General features: G+C 36.7%; 1 protein-coding gene across 2 annotated transcripts in view; it reads right to left on the bottom strand.

Annotated features, from left to right (window-relative positions):
* The window catches only part of LOC133516134 (probable peptidoglycan muropeptide transporter SLC46), a 55,820-nt gene that overhangs the window by 15,105 nt on the left and 21,393 nt on the right, over positions 1-19,322 (bottom strand). For both annotated transcript variants that reach the window (XM_061848906.1, XM_061848905.1), the window contains exon 2: positions 14,169-15,038. In XM_061848906.1, the coding sequence (XP_061704890.1) occupies positions 14,169-15,035 (867 nt within the window). In that variant the 5' untranslated portion in view covers positions 15,036-15,038. The remainder of the gene's footprint in view (positions 1-14,168; positions 15,039-19,322) is intronic.

Raw genomic sequence — 19,322 nt, 5'->3', positions numbered from 1 at the left:
CCTGCATTAGGATGAACCCCTCATCAAAAATACCGGCATAAGGAACAACATGTTCCTCCAGGATGTCAGTAATGTATTTTGCAGCGGTCAATCCACCGCCACGGCCCCCGCCAGGCACGAAAACCAGCTCTGTTCGCGCGTCGTAGGAAACGCCGCCCCAGAACATCACGGATCCACCGCCATAGGCGACCCTTTCGGAGAAGCAACATTGGGCGAACCGTTCTTCTGGCCTTCTGTAGACTCTTCCTCTTCGGTCACATCCATTCAAACATATTCTGCACTCGTCCGAGAAGAGAACTGGGGTCCATTGCTCAATGGTCCAGTCCATATGATTTTCTGCAAACTCTCTTCGGGCTGTACGGTGTCGCGCCAGCAATCTGGGCCCCGTTGCAGGCCTGCTGGGTGTCAAGTTCGCTTTCTTGAGTCTTCTTCTTACTGTCGACTCACTGGCAGCCACTCCTCGTATCTCACGCAGACGCTGCTGGATGGCAACGCTTGTCAGGTGTCCCTCTCTGATGTACACTTTTTGCGGCCGCTTCTTGGTCTTGAAGTAAAGGATCCAGTCCGTTGGAACCTCTGGTAAACTTTGCAAACTGTAGATTGACTTAAATTCAGCGTGGCAGCTACTGAACGTTGGCTACGCCCCTCTTGCAGGAGCTGGACGACTTGGCGGACTTCAGCTTCAGTGGTTTCCATTTTACACAGGTCTTCTTCACGGGAAAATATGCGGAGATGTGTACCGGTCAACTTTTGATAAGTGACTGATAACAACCCCTCCCCTACCCCCCGTTTTATAGGGGTCAAGGGTAGCGCAACTCGTGCGCGTGATAACGCGAAACCGCTCACAAATCGGGAAAATGCCGATAATTTGAAAAATACTGGGCCGTTTTCCATGTTTTTTAACTTTTCGTAAAGCTAAAACTTCAAGGGACATGATCCCATTAAAATAATTAATCGAAAATAACCGGTTTACAAAATTATTGGGTGCAGTTGAAAAAATGCAAAGTGGTGCAATACTTTTGCACGCGAGTGTAATTGAAAAAACATTTTTTTTCGCATCATGCCCTTTAAGTATTACAAGTATTCAATGTGTACCTACAACTGGTCAATATACTGGCCTATGGTCAAATTCCATTTTTTCTCAAAAGCATAATAATGTGATAATTATGAAAAATATCAAAATTTCTTTGATGCAAATTTGTAGCAAAGTATTATCAACCAATTAAACTAGACTGTTATTTTAATTGCAAAATTCCGAGATGTGGCTAGTGATGTGCCGTGGGAAATTTCCCTCGTTCCCAGGAAAACAGGGGAATATTGCTATTGTAATTGGCCGAAATAGAATTTAGTTATAAGGGATATTAACCGCTATGTATAAAATAAGTTTCGCCAAAAAAACGTGTTTTTTTTATTATTATTTATAATAATGTTGATCCTATACCTAGTCAAAGTTGCACAGTGTAACATATAGATACACTTAATAAATTATTGCAGGTGACTAAATTAACACCCTGTATAGGCTATCTCACTTCTCAACATATAAAATACCGTGTCCCACGTTCAGTCTTCTTACGTATTCGGTGTAATGAGCATGTGCGTAGATGTGCTTTTTCGTAAATCATGAGGCATAAGAGTAGTGTTAGAACATTTCACCACTCACACTGTCAATAATAAAGTGGCGTATTCTTCCAATTACTGCAGCACTGTTGTATTTATTTAAGAATGTGACAAAATTTGTCTGGCATTTAGATAAATGCCCTAACGTATCAAGTGACGTATAGTGTTATTTTAAAAAACGTGGAAAAAATAAGAGCAACAGTGAATCGAATAGTGAACCTAATTATTCGTCATTATAGCCGAATGTAGCCGAAATGTATGAGCACTAAAAAAAAGTACGTTTACAATAGAATCTATATTAGTAATGAAATAAACCTACTTTAGACGACCGGTCTGGCCTAGTGGGTAGCCTTACCTATGAAGTAGGTACCTTGCCTCTGAAGCTGATGGTCCTGGGTTCGAACTGGGTTCAAATTTGTATATACATTCAATATGCCAATTAATCTATGATAATATATTGTTTTTGATGATTAAAAAAGTATTATTGTGAAATTGTTTTATTTTGTCCAGGGAATTATTCCCGGAAACTATGGAAAATTTCCCGGGAATTTAGGGAATTTTCATCAGTGGATGAGTTTCAATGTTTAATGCCATTGTAAAAAGATTTAGGGCCCAGGTTTTGACGGAATTTCTAATAATACAATATGTATACATACTAAGGGAAGCGCTGGTGGCCTAGCGGTAAGAGCCTACGACTTGCAATCCGGAGGTCGCAGGTTCTAACCCCGGCTTGTACCAATGAGTTTTCCGGAACTTATGTACGAAATATCATTTGATATTTACCAGTCGCTTTTCGGTGAAGGAAAACATCGTGAGGAAAACGGACTAATCCCAACAAGGCCTAGTTTACCCTCTGGGTTGGAAGGTCAGATGGCAGTCGCTTTCGTGAAAACTAGTGCCTACGCCAAATCTTGGGATTAGTTGTCAAGCTGACCCCAGGCTGCCATGAGCTGTGGCAAAATGCCAGGACAACGCGAGGAAGAAGATGTATACATACTAAAATTTCAAAATTCCCCTAATTTCCCTTCCCGCGGGAAAATTCCCGGGAACGTTTCCAGAAAATTTCCCACCTAAGGAACTTTCCCGGGAACGGCACATCACTAGATGTGGCCGTTTGGAAAAAGGGTGGTTAACTGATAACAGGTCACCATACCTATTAAATGTATCGGGTTAATATTTTAACGCTTAATTTATATAATAATTCAGTAAAGTACATAAATGTAAAAAAAATATATAGGGTGAGGCGCGAATACCGCTCCATACATCTTAAAGTCTGAGCCACCTTAAATTCACATTCACAAGTAACACAAAAATGAATGAGATAGTAAATTTTAACATAGTTTACATCAATATACAAAAACAAACATTTTTTTAAAATCATAATATAGTTTGATAACAATTCCCATTACTTTTAAGGAAAATGAATGAATTAGTTATGACTTAAAATAAATTCGATTGTTTATTTTCCGCCGCATTTAAATTAGCTTCTAAACCTACTAATATCGAAGGTCCTTCCAGCGTGCAGCGTTTTAAAGTAGGTCAAGTTGACGGACTTTTTGTGGGGTCATGCGCCACTGATCGTAGTCATTGAACTTGCAACCTGTTATATAATCTGTAGACAGCCATGCTCCGACGGATAATCAACGAGCATCCTAGCTTTTTTTAAATAAAAAGTTGTTTAGTTACGCAAGTTAGTTCCTTGAAGATAGATTTTCCATTTTCTTGACTATCTTAGAATCTTCGGAACTATTTAAATCGTAGCCATAGCATAAAAACCGGCCAAGAGCAGGTCGGGCTCAGTGTAGGGTTCCGTAGTTACACATCCGTCACAGTACACTGCCTTAAACGGGGGCTATTAGCTATTAGTATGCATCATAAGGCGTAAAGTAGCTTCGCGGCGCATTAATGTCTTTGTTTGGACCAAGTAAGGGGAAAATTTTGGCAATAACTCTAAAATGGCTTAACCGATCATATGCGCTATAGTTTTCAATGAAAGTTTTCACTGAGCTTTAGGTACTTTCACGTTCTTTTCATATCTTTTTGGACTCATGGTTCAAAATTGAGAGGAAGGGGCGATGCCTTTTTTTCTTTGGTATCTTTTATTTCCGAAGATATTTACTTTATGAAAAAATGGTTGTTTAAGACTCCTATTCGTTTTGAAGCCAAAAAAAATTATGCCCACTTTACGTGTATTTTTCCAGTTTTTATTTTACCACTTTATCGCCGTGGTTGATTTATATAATATATATTCATGCCAAATTGCAGTTTTCTGGCGCTAACGACCACCGAGCATAGTCGGGGACGGACAGACAGACTGACATGGCGAAACTATAAGGGTTCTTAATTGTTTACGGAACCCTAAAAATGGGTAAAAGCGCGGCTTACGTGGGCGATGACTCGCGAATGCGACGCGGCGCGGCGGCCCAACGGCATTCGGAGATCGCCCACGTAGGACACTTCCATAGGTATCAAAGGATTGAATTCACCCGCGCCGCGCCGCGCCGCTCCGCGCGTTCGCGAGTTATTCGCTCAGGTAAGACACTGCCTTATAAATGTTAAAAAGGAGAAACGAATATCTACCTATCAACTAAAATCAAAAATAAAAATAAGGGCTTAAGAAAGAAAACGACACATATCATATAAACTTACTAAAGTGCCTGTATATTGGTACTTGTATTCAGATACAAAGACTTCTGGAAGTAATGGCTCGCTGCTTATGCGTAGAGAGGACAATAACAATAAGTCTAAATTTAGGTATAGGAGCGATTATTTTTTATTTCCCAGGTAGAGTTAGACCAAGATAAGCCTGCAACGATTTTGATAGCACACGCAGTGCAAGTGTTATTTATACGTCACAATTTTATAGAAGATTGACGTTTAAAATAACACTTGCACTACGTGTGCTATCAAACTCATTGCAGACTTATCTCGGTCTAACTCTATGGCTTTATTGTACACATTACAGTCAGCGACAAAATCTTCAATTTTTTGTATGCCAATTGATTCCATTTCTGTCCCTGATCAGTAGCTACTGAGAGACTAACCAAGCAACCAACCTAGGTTATAGCCAGCATAGAGTTAAGATATTAACAGAGATAACTTGACTTATGACAAACTGTGACACTGCAATGCCGGACCGTTTGAAGGAGTGCATGTAGGCGAGTGAATGTAAGACAAATTGTCCCCGATGGTGAAATAATTATTTTTTAATAAAAAAAAACAGCACTGTTTTATGATCGTCAATAAATAATATATGTTCCTGATTTTATATGAAAATGCGTAATTACTTTGTGCAGACATTATTTAATAGGTAGTAGTTATTTACGATATAAATGCGGAAAGTAGGAAATTCGAGCGGTGATAAATTAAAACACGACCGAAGGGAGTGTTTTAAATCGACACGATTTGCGAATTACCTATTCGCACGTGTAGTATACAGTGTTTTACAGTACATACGGCCTTTAAAATTTTCGACATAGGCACGAAAAGTGCTTATTTCTGCACTCATGCGTAATAGCAGCAAAGTATCGCCATATGTACAGTCAGCGTCAAATACTTCGTAACAGTCAAAGTGGCCAAATAGTTCGGTACACCATACTAAATATATGGTGTACCGAACTATTTGGCTACTTTGGTTGCTACAAAGTATTTGACGCTGACTGTACTATAAAATAATAATGTTTACAATCGGAATTAAATCATATTTCATCAAGTTTATTTTTAAGGTGGTTCGATTTTCATACAAAAAACAATCGCTATTTATTAATTAATGATACAATATTATTACATAAATAGTTGCGCATCTATCTACTTTCGAATATCTATTTGCGCTAAATTAATAGAAAAACTTTGTTTCATACAGAAATCATGCAATAATCAACGTTATATTTTTATAAATTTTACTCATGTGTGTGTGACAAATGTCGTGTACAAATACATTGCGGCGTTGCCACTCCATGCTTCGGACGGCCATCGGCGCGACGTTGCGATGTTTGACGCGTTTTTAGCTGACTCTGTCGACACTGACACTCAGTGTGACCAGGCGTACGATAATTGTCGTACATGTACGATAATTTGGGCCCCGGTATGACATAATGTTCCAAAGAGCATTATCGTACACTAAAGTACTATAATTTCAGCCCTTGGATGATGCCACCTTAAAAGTCTAGTAATTTGAAGCAAAATATGACACTTTCTCTCAGAAATAGGCTAAAATTAGTATATTTTGGGTGTTCGGCTCCTTGGTGTAAGTTTAAAGTTTAAAATGTCTCAATTTCCTGTATACCGTTTGAGTCTATCCCAAAAATACACAAACATAAACAGATTTTTTGCGCAATTTAGACGAAAATTGTCTTTTTTTAATTATTAATTGGAAATTTAAGCTTATTTTGCTAGACATTTTTAGGGGCTGCCTTTTTGATTGGCGTACGATATTTTTTTCAACGGTACAATAATATTGACACTCAAGTACGATAATTCTCTTCCGCTCGCCTGGCAACACTGCTGAAACTTGACAGGACCTGGGGGCCTACCGCGAAAACCTAAATTCGCAAATTGCGGGGATCTTTCTCTTTTACTCTCACTAAGACGTAATTAGAGTGACAGAGAAAAATGCCCGAAATTGACGAATTTCGATTTTCCCAGTAGCCGCCCTGGTGCTTGACGTACTTGATAGAAAACAACGCTGCCGCATGTTCTGAATTGTGATTTTATGTGTTTTTGGATTGAAAATGATAGCGACGTCTAAATCAAGTTACAAAAATCATCGATATTCTGGTCCGCGAAAAACCAGGAAAAGTGTAACTGTAATTGGAGTCTACAAAAATGACCAATTCATAGAAAATATGACCTAGAAACTAGTTCATTTTTATAAAACTCAATTTTGCCCGAGATTGTACTTAGGCGAATACCTAAGGGAGCTAAGTGTATTGATCTTGAATAATTAGTTGGCTAATATATGACTCCAACATGATATGGACATTTACATCATAACTATTATACCTAGTTGGTTACTAAGTTCTGTTACTCGATTTCTTTCTTTCTTCCTAGCGTTGTCCCAGCATATAGCCACGGCTCAATGGAGCCTGGGGTCCGCTTTGACAACTAATCCCAAGATTTGGCGTAGGCACTAGTTTTTACGAAAGCCACTGCCATCTGACCTTCCAACCCAGAGGGTAAAACTAAGCCTTGTTGGGATTAGTCCAGTTTCCTCACGATGTTTTCCTTCACCGAAAAGCGACTGGTAAATATCAAATGATATCTGTTCTGAAGTTCTGTTACTCGATTTTCAACCTCTTTATTCCCGTTAAAACAAATGCTACCGAAAAAATAAAAAATGGCATAATGTGGTGGATTTGTGAGCTATAATTATATACCACACATAACGCTTATCTCGTCGTATCTATAATGAATTGGGGCCTAAAAGAGAATCGTATTCCAATTTTTTTAAACGCTTGTATTACTTTCTATATTAACTAAAAGTTGCCTTAAAATTCAGCTTTTATACTAAAAACGGCTTTAAATATGTTAAATTAACAAAATATATTTTCACAGATGCTTTCGCGCCCAAAACGCTTTTGAAAATTGTGTGACGTCACAGTTTATGGTTTGACACATAACTACATACACACGTAGAAGATATGAACTGTCAACTGATATTTGTCATTTGTTGTTAATCGCCTAACTGTCAACAGTGTCTATCCGAGAGTTGTGACGTCATCAGAATCTTCAATGACGTTTCGAGTTTGGTCACGTGACGTGTGCCAAAAGATATTTTAAATTCAATATTTACAAAAATATGGTCATTACAGGTCCCCTAAAAGTAGTTTAACGTGTTCTTATAATCCAAAAGAATTTATTGGGATACAATTATGCCCTAAGATTTGTAGATGGAAACAACCCTATTGCGTTGCACAAATGTGGGCACCCGCCAAACATGATTTTGGGTGTGTCATACTCAGGGCTAACACAGATTCATTTCTGTGAAAAAGGTGTGAAAGCCGGAAACTGGAAACCGTTCTCGAACCAATAGTGAAGCCCTTAAGCCACACCCTATTTCAAAACCAGCCATGGATCTTTGAACAAGACTCAGCTCCTGCACATAAGGCAAAAACAACTCAAGCCTGGTTTCGAAGGAACAAAATTGACTTTATTGCCCACGAAGACTGGCCGTCCTCCAGCCCGGACCTTAACCCCCTGGATTATGCCATATAGCAGGTTATTGAGGAGAAAGCCTGTGCTAAACCCCACACAAATCTTAACTCCCTCGAGCGGGCCATAGATAGACATGACAATCGTGCGTGCCGCTATTGATGACTGGCCTCGTCGTTTCAGGGCCTGCGTCAAAGCCAGAGGAGGCGATTTTGAATGATATTGTCATATGTGAACCTGATTTTGTGTACTTCATTTTACTTATTATTTTATAATATATACTTTATTAAACTTTCGTTGGTATATTTTATGTAGATAAAGATTATTGCAGTAACAGAATTTAATAACCAACTAGGTAGAAAACAATGCAATACATAAACACATAAATTGGATATGATGTGATCCGTTGAATGAAATTGACAATAAATAAAATAAATAAATAATTTTCTATCCCTAGTCATTGTGTGAAACTTCTAGTAGTGTCAAAATATCGGGAAATCAATAATATAAACAAAAATGGTAAATATCTCATTTCTTTTTATAATGGTTATAAATAGAAGGCCATGCAATTTTGTAACTCACTGTAATTTAATTAAATGTATCGTAAGGGAAAACAGCGTTTTTTTTTGAAAAAAATACCGGAAAATCTTACTTACAAATTTGGACTTTCTTAGGTTTATTCTACTTAGAATCTTCTCCACCCTAGCATTAAAAAAAGATATCCTAAAATATCCATACCATTACGTCACATTTTAGTGTGAAAGAAATTTCAGTGTAAAACTAAAATTTCAATACAAATTCTCGGGTTTTTATAGCACGAGGATTGATTATGCTAGTGATTCTGAGTTGGAAGAACCCAAAAATATCATGATGTGTGAGAATCAGATCTTTAATATTTTTATGGAAAAACGCTCATATTTCTCATAAAATAATTTATTAATAATAGGTACTTGATAATATTGATAACAAAAAAAAAATTAATGAGTCTCGAACCCACATCCTCTTACATGTATTTCCACGTACATACCGCAACGCTATTGAAGCCTACTCACGCTGTGCCAAATTGTCTACTACAAGGATCCCAGTACGACTGTTTGAATGTGTGAGTGATAGTTAGAAATAGAGTCAAGAAACATTCTGTCGACATTAAGGGGTAGTTTTTGTACAATGAAGTGTTCAATGTTTGTTTTAATAGTTCAATATTTATTTAAAGAGTGCGCTAAACATAATTTATAGTATAGAAATACCAAAGACTACTCCACAAAAAAATTAAAACTCAAAATTTGCAATTGTGGCGCCATCTAGTGAGGTTTAAGCTTTGGGTAACCTAGTCGAACCACCTTAAAGTTATACATTTAACTTCAAACATATCTGGTTTTTCGCAGATCGAAAAATGTTATAAACAATGTTCGAAAAAAAATGAGATACCTAAGCCATCCCTACAAAAAACATACATAAAAACAAATCAGTACATACAACTTTCTTCTTTGGTGGAAATAGGCTAGTTTCCCGCCCTCCCTCTTTAAGTAGAGAAAGGGGTAATATCGTAACTTCTTAAGAGGATTTATAAAAATGACAACCGCTTCTTCTTAAGGATTTATACAGTCGTGCACATAGGCCATACACACTAGGTATGCCTGCACAGTTGTATCAACTACACAGGTAAAACGGCGTGTACGGAGCGTGTGCGGCATTCGACTGTGCCGAGTCGCAGTTTCCTATGCAGCTTTCCCTGTGCAGTTGAACTCTACAGGTAAAACTGCGCAGGCATACTCTAGTGTATATGGCCAGCTTTAAGCGCTGGCGGCTTAGCGGTAAGAGCGTGCGACTTACAATCCGGAGGTCGTCGTGGGTTCAAACCCCGGCTCGTACCAATAAGTTTTTCAGAACTTATGTACGAAATATCATTTGACATTTACCAGTCGCTTTTCGGTGAAGGAAAACATCGTGAGGAAACCGGACTAATCCCAATAAAGCAATAATACCCTCTGGGTCAGATGGCAGTCGCTTTCGTAAAAACTAGTGCCTACGCCAATTCTTGGGATTTGTTGTTGTTGAGGTTTGTTGTTATCGGAGGCCAAGATCCACTTCGGGTCGCTGCGCCACAGCAGTAAGTAAGTATTTTTAGATAGATGGTTGGTTTTCGATTTCATATCCCTTCAGATATTTTTGATTCAGCAGACATCTATAGTGCAATTGGCAAACTAACGACGTAGGTTACACGGGTTACCCACTCGAGTTGAAGTGATATGATTTATAGTTTTAATTCAATTCAAAATCTTTAACCCTTTAGTTACCACCAAGTTGTTACAACTGGTTTTTTTTATCACCTGTCCTGACTGAGTTTTGTAGAAAAGGAAATTTGTACTTATAAATATTTTCAAACAGCAAACATGATTGGTCTAGCCGTTTTTGAGTTATTGCAAAAAGTCTTCTCTTCTTAAAAATGTGTACCAAGGGCGCTCTGAAGGTACTCCCTTATAGTAGAGAGATACGTTATAACGAATATTTAACCTAAATATCAAGAATTTAACCGCAGAAAATCGATATAATACAAAAAATCGATAGGTCAAGAACGTTGTATGAAATTTGCATAAACATATAATATGATTATTATCTCTGAGACTGGCTGACTTCCCCAAAAGTCCGCCTAAATAATATATTTAAAATCGTCAAAATCTTGCTTATTAAGTACAAATTTTCCGCCATTACGTCTAAAAACAATTGTAACTTTTTTAACTATAAGAACTGCACAAATTTGTAAATATGTAATAACCTATAAGTTTTCCTTTCGAAATAATGTGTAAGAAAATTTGATTGTATTAAATTTTGCATAGCTTATATGCTTCTGTGCTTTTATGTAGAAAGTAAATTCCTATAAAAAAACATCCATAACTCAAAAACATATATTTTTGAATTTTATGATAACACAAATTAATTTCCTTACCAAGATCCGAATGATATAATTAAATTGTTAAATATATAAGGACATTGGTATTATGATTACTTTTTTGTTGGCCGAATGTTTGATTTCAATTCATAAGCTGGCAAGGACATATTTACTAATCCATGTATGTATTATTAATAACAATGCGAGTGAGTGCGAAAAAACTGTTATATAAACAAATCATGGCTCCTTAATCAATTATGCTCACGTCAATGCATACAATACATAACAAAGAATGTTGTGCATTTATCGTCGCATATTTTAAGAAGAATTTATTCTACATATTAAACAGGCCCCATAACAAAAAATAAAAAATATTTTTTTCTAAATAGGTTTAATTAAAAGGAGTAGGAAAACTGTACAAAAATAACTCTCCAATAGGTACTAGTAATATTGTTATAGACTTATATTTGTAACATATGTTATTCATATATGTTTAATTCATACATTCAATTTTATTAAAACAAAGTTGTAGTTACAAATCAATATTTACCGCACGGTCCGATACGGAAAGCATATTACATGATAAAGACATGTTATGCAACTTTTAGCTACCTTGCCCATAAACAGCGTTTCGCACACAAAACAGTGTTCATGCAACAAGTACCTATTTTTAGCATAAAACATACTTTTAAGCAGACTTTCGCTTACAGTATTTGCTTGTGAGAGGCGGATTAAGACGAAAGTATGGGCACCGTGTGGAATCGCCTTTTCATACAAACGTAGTCCTCATTTTTCTCTCTGAATATTCACATTATTGAAAATATTTTGTCAATTTGTTGTAAATCAACCACAGCCATACAAAAGTAGGGGACGTTTCATATTTTTAATAATTATAAGGTGTCGGCGGTGCGGCGCGGCGCGGGTGAATTCAATCCATTCAATCAATCAATATATATATATATATATATATTTCAGACCAAATTCCAGTCCATATTTGTTAGTTAAGTACAATAGAACCTACTTATATCTACGAGTATGTTAGTTATCCTAAATCTTAATAATACCTTATTTACAATCGTGGTGCATTGGAGCATGCAACGATGCCCAATGTCGTTTAAAAGGTTTATCCAGTCTCTCTCCTATTACCGCTAAAAAGCTGTTGGCGCTGCCTTGCACCCGACACATCTGGGAGGCTACTCGTTTGCGCATTATTGCATAAAAATCATCCATGAGGGCCTCGGCAAACATGCGCTGCAAAAGCGCGGCAACCCCAACAGCATTCTATATCCGTTATTAAATAGGACACGCAAGGCACTGTCTATTATTTTTGGAGTCGGTGCCAGCCTCAAACAAACTTGAGCACCTTCCTTGACGCCCCTTGTATTGCCTTGTATTGGGCGCTTGGCGGAGGTTGCAGTTTTGGAATGTGTTGCGTTCAACTCTTCACTAAGGTAATCAAATTTGTTTGAGGCTGGCACCGACTCCAAAAATAACAGATTGTAAATATATAAATACGCAGATTTGTGTGATTGATTTCAGAAGTATGTATATAGTTCATACTTTCTAGATGTAATTAAATTGATATAAGCCTAGCCATTGTATTAGGTATATAGAAAGTGTATAGAAATAGATTATAATTGTAATTGTAGGGTAGGTATTCACTTGCGTTATTGAAGACAAAATTATTATTTTTTTCTTTTCAGTGCGCTATTGTTTTTTTTTGGTCGATTCCTTTCGTGTTAGTGCCGGTTTTTTTATTGCCTTTTAGTTTTTTTTTCGGCGATTAATTTTTTTTGTTAAATAGTTTTTATTAATATATTGAAAACCTGTGATATTTTGGTTAGATTCGAACAATGCTTATAAGATGTTACAGCAATACGATACCGATCTTTCAGTGTTTAAAGTGACATTTTTTCAACCAAAAACCTCACTTTTGTCCCTGATAGATCGTGATCGTGTCGCTGTGACATCTTATAAGCATTATTCGAATTGGGTCGAATGTGCACAACAATGCAAACGTGGTAAAAGTCTGAAAACCGTAAATATATAATTATGTAAAAACATCACAAAATTATGCGATTACAACGTTATTTTTATTCGTCTCTTTTCCAATAGTTACCTTCATATTCTATTATATACTTAGTATGAACTGCAGGTTGGCACACCGATGGTTCCATACACGTTACAGGTAGATAACACTGTTTTTAGGGTTCCGTACCAAAAAGGTACAAAAGGAACCCTTATGGTGCAACTCTGTCCGTTCATCTGTCACATTGCTAAATATCTCGATAACTACTTGAGCTATCGATTTGATATTGGAATAGTTATGAACGACGCTAACCGGAACACATTTAAAGTGCTATTTTTTTTTTTCATTAACTCATTCATGGAAAATTTCCAAGAGGGGGCAACAATTAAAGTCTAGTTACTAGGTCAAGTAGGGCATCATTTAAAAGAGCTCAAATTGAACATTCCGAAACATTTTTTTTATTTTATTGTCGTAGTAGAAAAAAGTCAATTTTTGGGGGAAAATGTAAAAAAAATAAGTACCATACCCCCTCCTTATCTCCGAAGTTTACCGACAAAAAATTATATTTTTTTTTACATAACATTAAAAAAATATCATAAACATTACTGGAAAAATAAAATCATAAGTACCTCTATCTGGATAACTTTTGTTTTAATTGTCAAAACTCATATTCTAATTTTATTTGCAATTTAGCCTTCTTTGCGGGTGTTTATTATACTTACTTGAAATTTTTATGAGATTACATTAAAAACGTCTTCTTTTAAATAAAACAAAAATTGTTTAAATCGGTTCACATGATAAAGAATTATACCAAAAAACAACAACATACACCAAGGTCGCGCAAATTAGTTAGGCAATTTACTGATAGATAGCGCTGCTGACAATTATGCTTAGTATATTTCTGGGCAAAAGCCTTTTGTGTTTATTATTGCATGAGATAATTGAAAGTTTGTATGGAACCCTCGGTGCGCGAGTTACAGGGACTCTCACTTGACCGTTTTTTTAAATATAAATACGCGTGCCTCGTTCGTGAGGACCGGCTTGGAAGTTAATTAACTATCTAGGTTTTTTATTTAATAAGTATTACCGATAGCTGCTTTATTCTTCATGAATACAATAAGACTCAGAAGGTACATTATTAAAACAGATACAATACGTTGATTATCATAATTATCATCACGTAATCATATTATTTTAGTTGCTGTTATTAATGCACTCAACAACCGCATTCAGTGAGCGGTCTCTACGCCCGCTCACCTCGGTGCTGCTAAGTTCAAATGCACAAGATAAGGCCATCAATTAAATAAACACGTATGCAAACCAACAAGAAACATAACAAGAATATAAAAGGCCATAGCATCTTTTCATGCAGTCGACCTTTAACAGAAGACGTCCATTTCACTAATTGGCAAGAGAACCAATCACGATTATGCAAATTTGATTAATATTATTTAATAAATCTAGGGTATTTATCTTACTCACCACATTTACGTCGGGTTTTTTCACTTCCTTGATCCTGAAGAATCCGTACATAAAACTAAGGATGTATAGCGTTGCACTTAAGGAAAACACTCCATACAGCCCTATCTTTCGCACCAAAATCCCACTTAGAGCTGCTCCCACTGGCACTCCCAAGGAATAGAAAAGATTTACAACTCCTATTCGCAACGTCCGTTGGTCTTCTGTAGTCACATCCGCTATGTAACTGAACACTCCCATGAACATTGTCACCCATCCTCCTGTGAGAGCAGGAAATATAGCTTCAGTCACTGCTGCTACTTCTACAGGAAGCTGGTAGAAAAAGAAAGTATTCACAATAAGTCCGACACTTGTTAGAAATTCTCCAATTATAGGTAGGAGCATACAAAATTTTCTCTGTCCCACTCTATCACTATAGGCGCCCAAGAATATTAGGATTCCGCATGGCAAAAAAGATTGTAGCACAGTTTTCCACCCGGCAACCGATGCTACCAGCGTTTGGACAGCCTCTTCTTCGAACGTGTAGTTGGCTGTTTCTCTGCGTGTTAAAGCATCGCATACATGATCTTCAAATCCAAGATTCACTCTACATGCTTTTTCTAAGTATAAGTTTTGTGTAGCCAAGGCTGAAAGTACAGATGGCATCACGTAGCAAGCGAGAATCGGTTCCACCGTAATAAGAGAAATCATCCGTCTCGCTTTTTGTACAATATCCAAGTCTTTCCAGCCATCGTCAGTGATTTCTGTCTTTTCATTACTTTGTTTGTTTGTTTTACATTTGTTAAAGCTATTCCTTATTACGAGTGTTCCATTTAAGTCATTGCCGTTAATGTTAAGATTTTTTTCCGTGGCTTTGGTTTCGACCGCCATTATCTGTAAAAGAAAAAAATAACAATTATTAAATACTTATTTCCTAGGAGTGTCCTAGTTACTTTGTATTACCCCAATAAGACCCCCTAGCATCGATCGTAGCTATTTGCTTCTGATCTTTCAAACACTTTATGCGTCTGATTACAAATGCGCTAATACATCTAATACCGGACGCAGTAATCATTTCATTATTGGCTCAAAAGGTACTTAACGTAATCGTCGCTGCCAGTTGGCCAGAATTAACTTTACTTAGGTACAATGGTTTTATCTGTTGGGGCATCGTTGTTACCATCCGAGAAGTGGCTATTTGTGTTGTGTTTGCACGTGCAAATATATTTTTACAGGCAGAAGATACGACACGGATGTATAGCAAAGCCTTAAAGTGGATGCATCACAATGGAGTTTAAATGGTTTTGGTTCCGTTCATTGATTGCTTCCCGGAGATTGGTTTAAGTACAGTCTAAATCAGCATTTTTTTTTCTATACTTATTTACTAAAGCACAAAGTAAATTAAGAAGTCAGTACCTATTTAACTTGTTTTTATCTAAACCACAAACATATTATATTATATTATAATATGTTACTATCTTATGTCTCTTGTTTATTTTTCTGTATGGATGGAACAAAGAGAAGAAAAAAGTTTATTACACGTAGTAACGATAAAGGTTAATAAATATTGTACGTGTTTTAGATTAGAAAATACTACGTGTTTGTGCTCACCTGTTCGATTTGTATATTACTAACTAATTAACAATGTTGTTAATCGTGGAAATATTCTTCATGTGTACGTCGCACGAAATGTTATTTATCCAGAAGTCAATTCTCTGTTTATGTTGACACAGGTACATGCGTAATATTTGATCATAAATTCATAAACAAAAAATATACATATACTAGTAATTACTTAGAAAAAAGCTCGTGTTTGATATTTTCTAAAAAAATTTACGTTTATTTACATATTAAACTAACTAAAATACATCTAGTATGCTGCATAAACACCACATGATTTGAAAAAGGTAGGTAGGTACTATACTCGTACTGCCAATAAGCTGTAAAGTCAGTTAGACGAACTGCGAACATGGACCATTTGTACCCGTAGGTCCAATTTTGTGTGGGGAAAGTGCACCTGAGTTGGACATTTGACATACATGGTTGTTAGAGATCAGTTTACCTCGTAGTTGGTAAATTCATGTAAATACGAGGTAAATACCTCGAATTCGTGGTCAACGTGTTCTGTATAGATTTCTTGCTTGTAACGTCAGTCAAGGGGAATATGTCAATATGGGCAGTGCTAGCATGAGGGGAAGACAAGTAAAAGCGGAAGCGCGAAGTGATGACTTTTTCGCAATCAGACGCAAGCGTGTTGGATCACTACTTAGGCGAGTGCGTTGCAGTGGCAATAGCCTCCTCAGGATATTGTCGGAAAGCCTAGACTGCCCTATAACAAAATACTGGGTCGAAGTCGCCATTGGAAGGGCCAAATAGGAAGTTTTTTGTTTTTATTTTGTGTGTTTCCTCAAACTAACATAGTTATAAAGTCTAGAGTATAAGTACTAACATAATATGGATCTTTGATCTGAAATAAATATTTTTTTTTAAAGCCCTTGCTTCTAAACACAGAATGCGTTGACCATGGATTCGAGGTAACTGGATCTCCTTTTTAGGCATATGCATACTCTGATAGTAGTGCTAGTTATATTTATTTATAAAAACAAAATTGGCTTTGTCTACCGTCTGGGATAAAACAGAGACATGTAAACAAGTGCATGTATGTAAGTACCTAATACATACGTACTATAAATATTATTATGTTTACAACCAGACAGGACATGGGTGTAGCCAAATTCCCTCTTAAAAAGGTCCCGTAGAACCCATAGTAAAACATAGGTGGGTCGTTAGAGGAATGGATCAAATCAAATACTGAACGGATGAAATTACACACAACAGATGACATAGACTATTTAAATGAATGCACGCACGAATAAAACGGTGGAACAATTTTGTGTCCTACACATCATCATGTAAGTACATCTAGTACTATCGTTATAATAGTACTACCTACATTTAGTAATATCGTTTGCCATACGATGGCCTTTTCTACAGCGCGACACATTCCCGCCGTTTGCGTCGCCTGCCCTCTCGGTATCGAGTTCTGTTTACGCTGTGGCAACATAGGTATATTTTTATAGCATCCATTACAACCTGCCGTGAAAATCCCCGCCTCGCATTATTACATTCGCCGGTGCAATGACATAGCGCTATTAGATTTGTAAAATCGGTTGTGTGATTCCGGCCTATGATCGCGACTTGTCGGACATGCGTTTATGTGACGACACCGGCTTTTGTGAGGTCGCGCGCACAATACAACGGCGCGACAAAAACTTGACAACGCGATGTCATCAAATCGACCTTGTTCGGCTGATTCCGCGTTCATGATTAAGAATGAATGCCAAAGTTGGCGGAATGATTTGGCTAAATATTTCCAGCTCCATCTAAGAGGATTATTGATTGATTGACGTCCGATTGATTGATTGGTGGGGCATCAAAAAAGTTCATAATTTCCTAGTAAAAATGTATGCAATAGATAGATATGCCGCAATTCAAAGGCGAATGAAAATAATTTCTAAAAGTAAAGTAACTGAGTGTCAACAGAATTTGATACCCAACGACTTGCCTATTTAAGAGCACCTTATCCGGCACTTTTTGATGATCACGTAACCCTTCACCAAGCTTTTTAGCATCCAGCTCACCTAACGAAGGCGCGGCCTTGTCTTTATGAGAAACAACATAAATGAGAAAAAACAACAGCTTTTATTGGTTTTATAATTGACTTGCTCAAAACTTAATCGATTGATATCCAATAAAACTATGAAGCAAAGCAGTGAAGGTTTTGGAATGTTGATGGCCATATAAAATTATTATTAGCCTTAAAAATGAATGAGCATCCACTCTATAAAAATTACAAAATACCAACTGAATATAGGTATTTTCGATACAAGCTTTATCAAAACGATTCTAACGGCGTCAAACTCAATAAGTTTGCGTTGTTTTATTTATCACTGTTTAACTTCTATTCATAGTAAGCCTCAAGTAAAAAAAAACTACATACATAGTCGTAAATATTCTTGAAGAATTTAACATTATTATGCTACACAAATTACATTTATATAACAATAAATTTTCATGTGGGTGGGAAAACCGAAAATTGTGTGAATGCCGTTCAAAGTCGAATTATTTCGTACCTAGATAACTACTTAAGTAATAAGTAGGTATCACCATATCTATTACGGCGTTTATTTACTCTTTAACTAATCAGGACAAATCGACAATGTGTGAATTCACGTCCAAAGTCGAGTTACTACCTACCTAATTAAGTGCTAAATAGGTACTTATTTTAAACCCAAATATTCCGGGGACTTCCCATAGTTAACATGCTATAACTATTCAATAATGGCACACAGAGCAAGCAATGTGACATAGTCTGACGTCTGACTTAAGTATAATAGTTATAATTCCATACTATGTGGCAACCGGCGTTTTCCCGTGCGTGTGTACGGCAGAGATCAAAGGGCCTACCACGAAAATTAAAAAAAAAACTAAATTTCGTTATTTACCTCTCTATTACTCTTGCATATTCGAGCCATAGATAGGCACATATGTATAGTAAATGTATGATATGAAAATATCGAGTTTACTATTCATACTTGCTATAACACATAGGACACCTATTTTTTTAGAATAAAGAACTCGATTTAAAAATAGCTTAAACCAAAACACTCCAAAACAGTCATGAAAGATTCGAATAAATCCTTAAACAGGATATTAACAATCTCTATAGTTGTTTATTCACATAAGTGGTCACTTTATTTAAGTTTTTGCAACCTGTGTGGCGACGTGTAACGAGTTTGCTAATTACGAGACTGTATAATAATAATTGAACTAGCGAGCGAAGCAAAGCGAAGTTATTACATTCAACTTGGAACACACGGTTGGCTAGGGATACTACCCGGCATTTGGATGGTTTTTGACTAAACTATCAGAGGATAGTTTGTTCTTCTCCTTTGCAAGAATGTATGGGTGGGCTGGGCATGGCCATAGTATAGGCATAGATCATGTATAGTATAGGTACATACTTAGGACTGATTGTTTCACGGTTGTTACGGTGTCCATTTTGGGTGGATACGCGGACTACTGGGCGTTTTAGGAGGTGTATAAAATATTAACGGGTATCACTGGTCTGACTGAGTTAGAAATCGAGACCTTTTAAAGTATAGAACGGGTGTTAAT

Source organism: Cydia pomonella, chromosome 3 (genome assembly GCF_033807575.1).
Source record: "Cydia pomonella isolate Wapato2018A chromosome 3, ilCydPomo1, whole genome shotgun sequence".
NCBI classification, from domain to species: Eukaryota; Metazoa; Arthropoda; class Insecta; order Lepidoptera; family Tortricidae; genus Cydia; species Cydia pomonella.
Note: the sequence above shows the minus strand (reverse complement) of the source record. Positions and strands in the feature narration are given on the sequence as shown.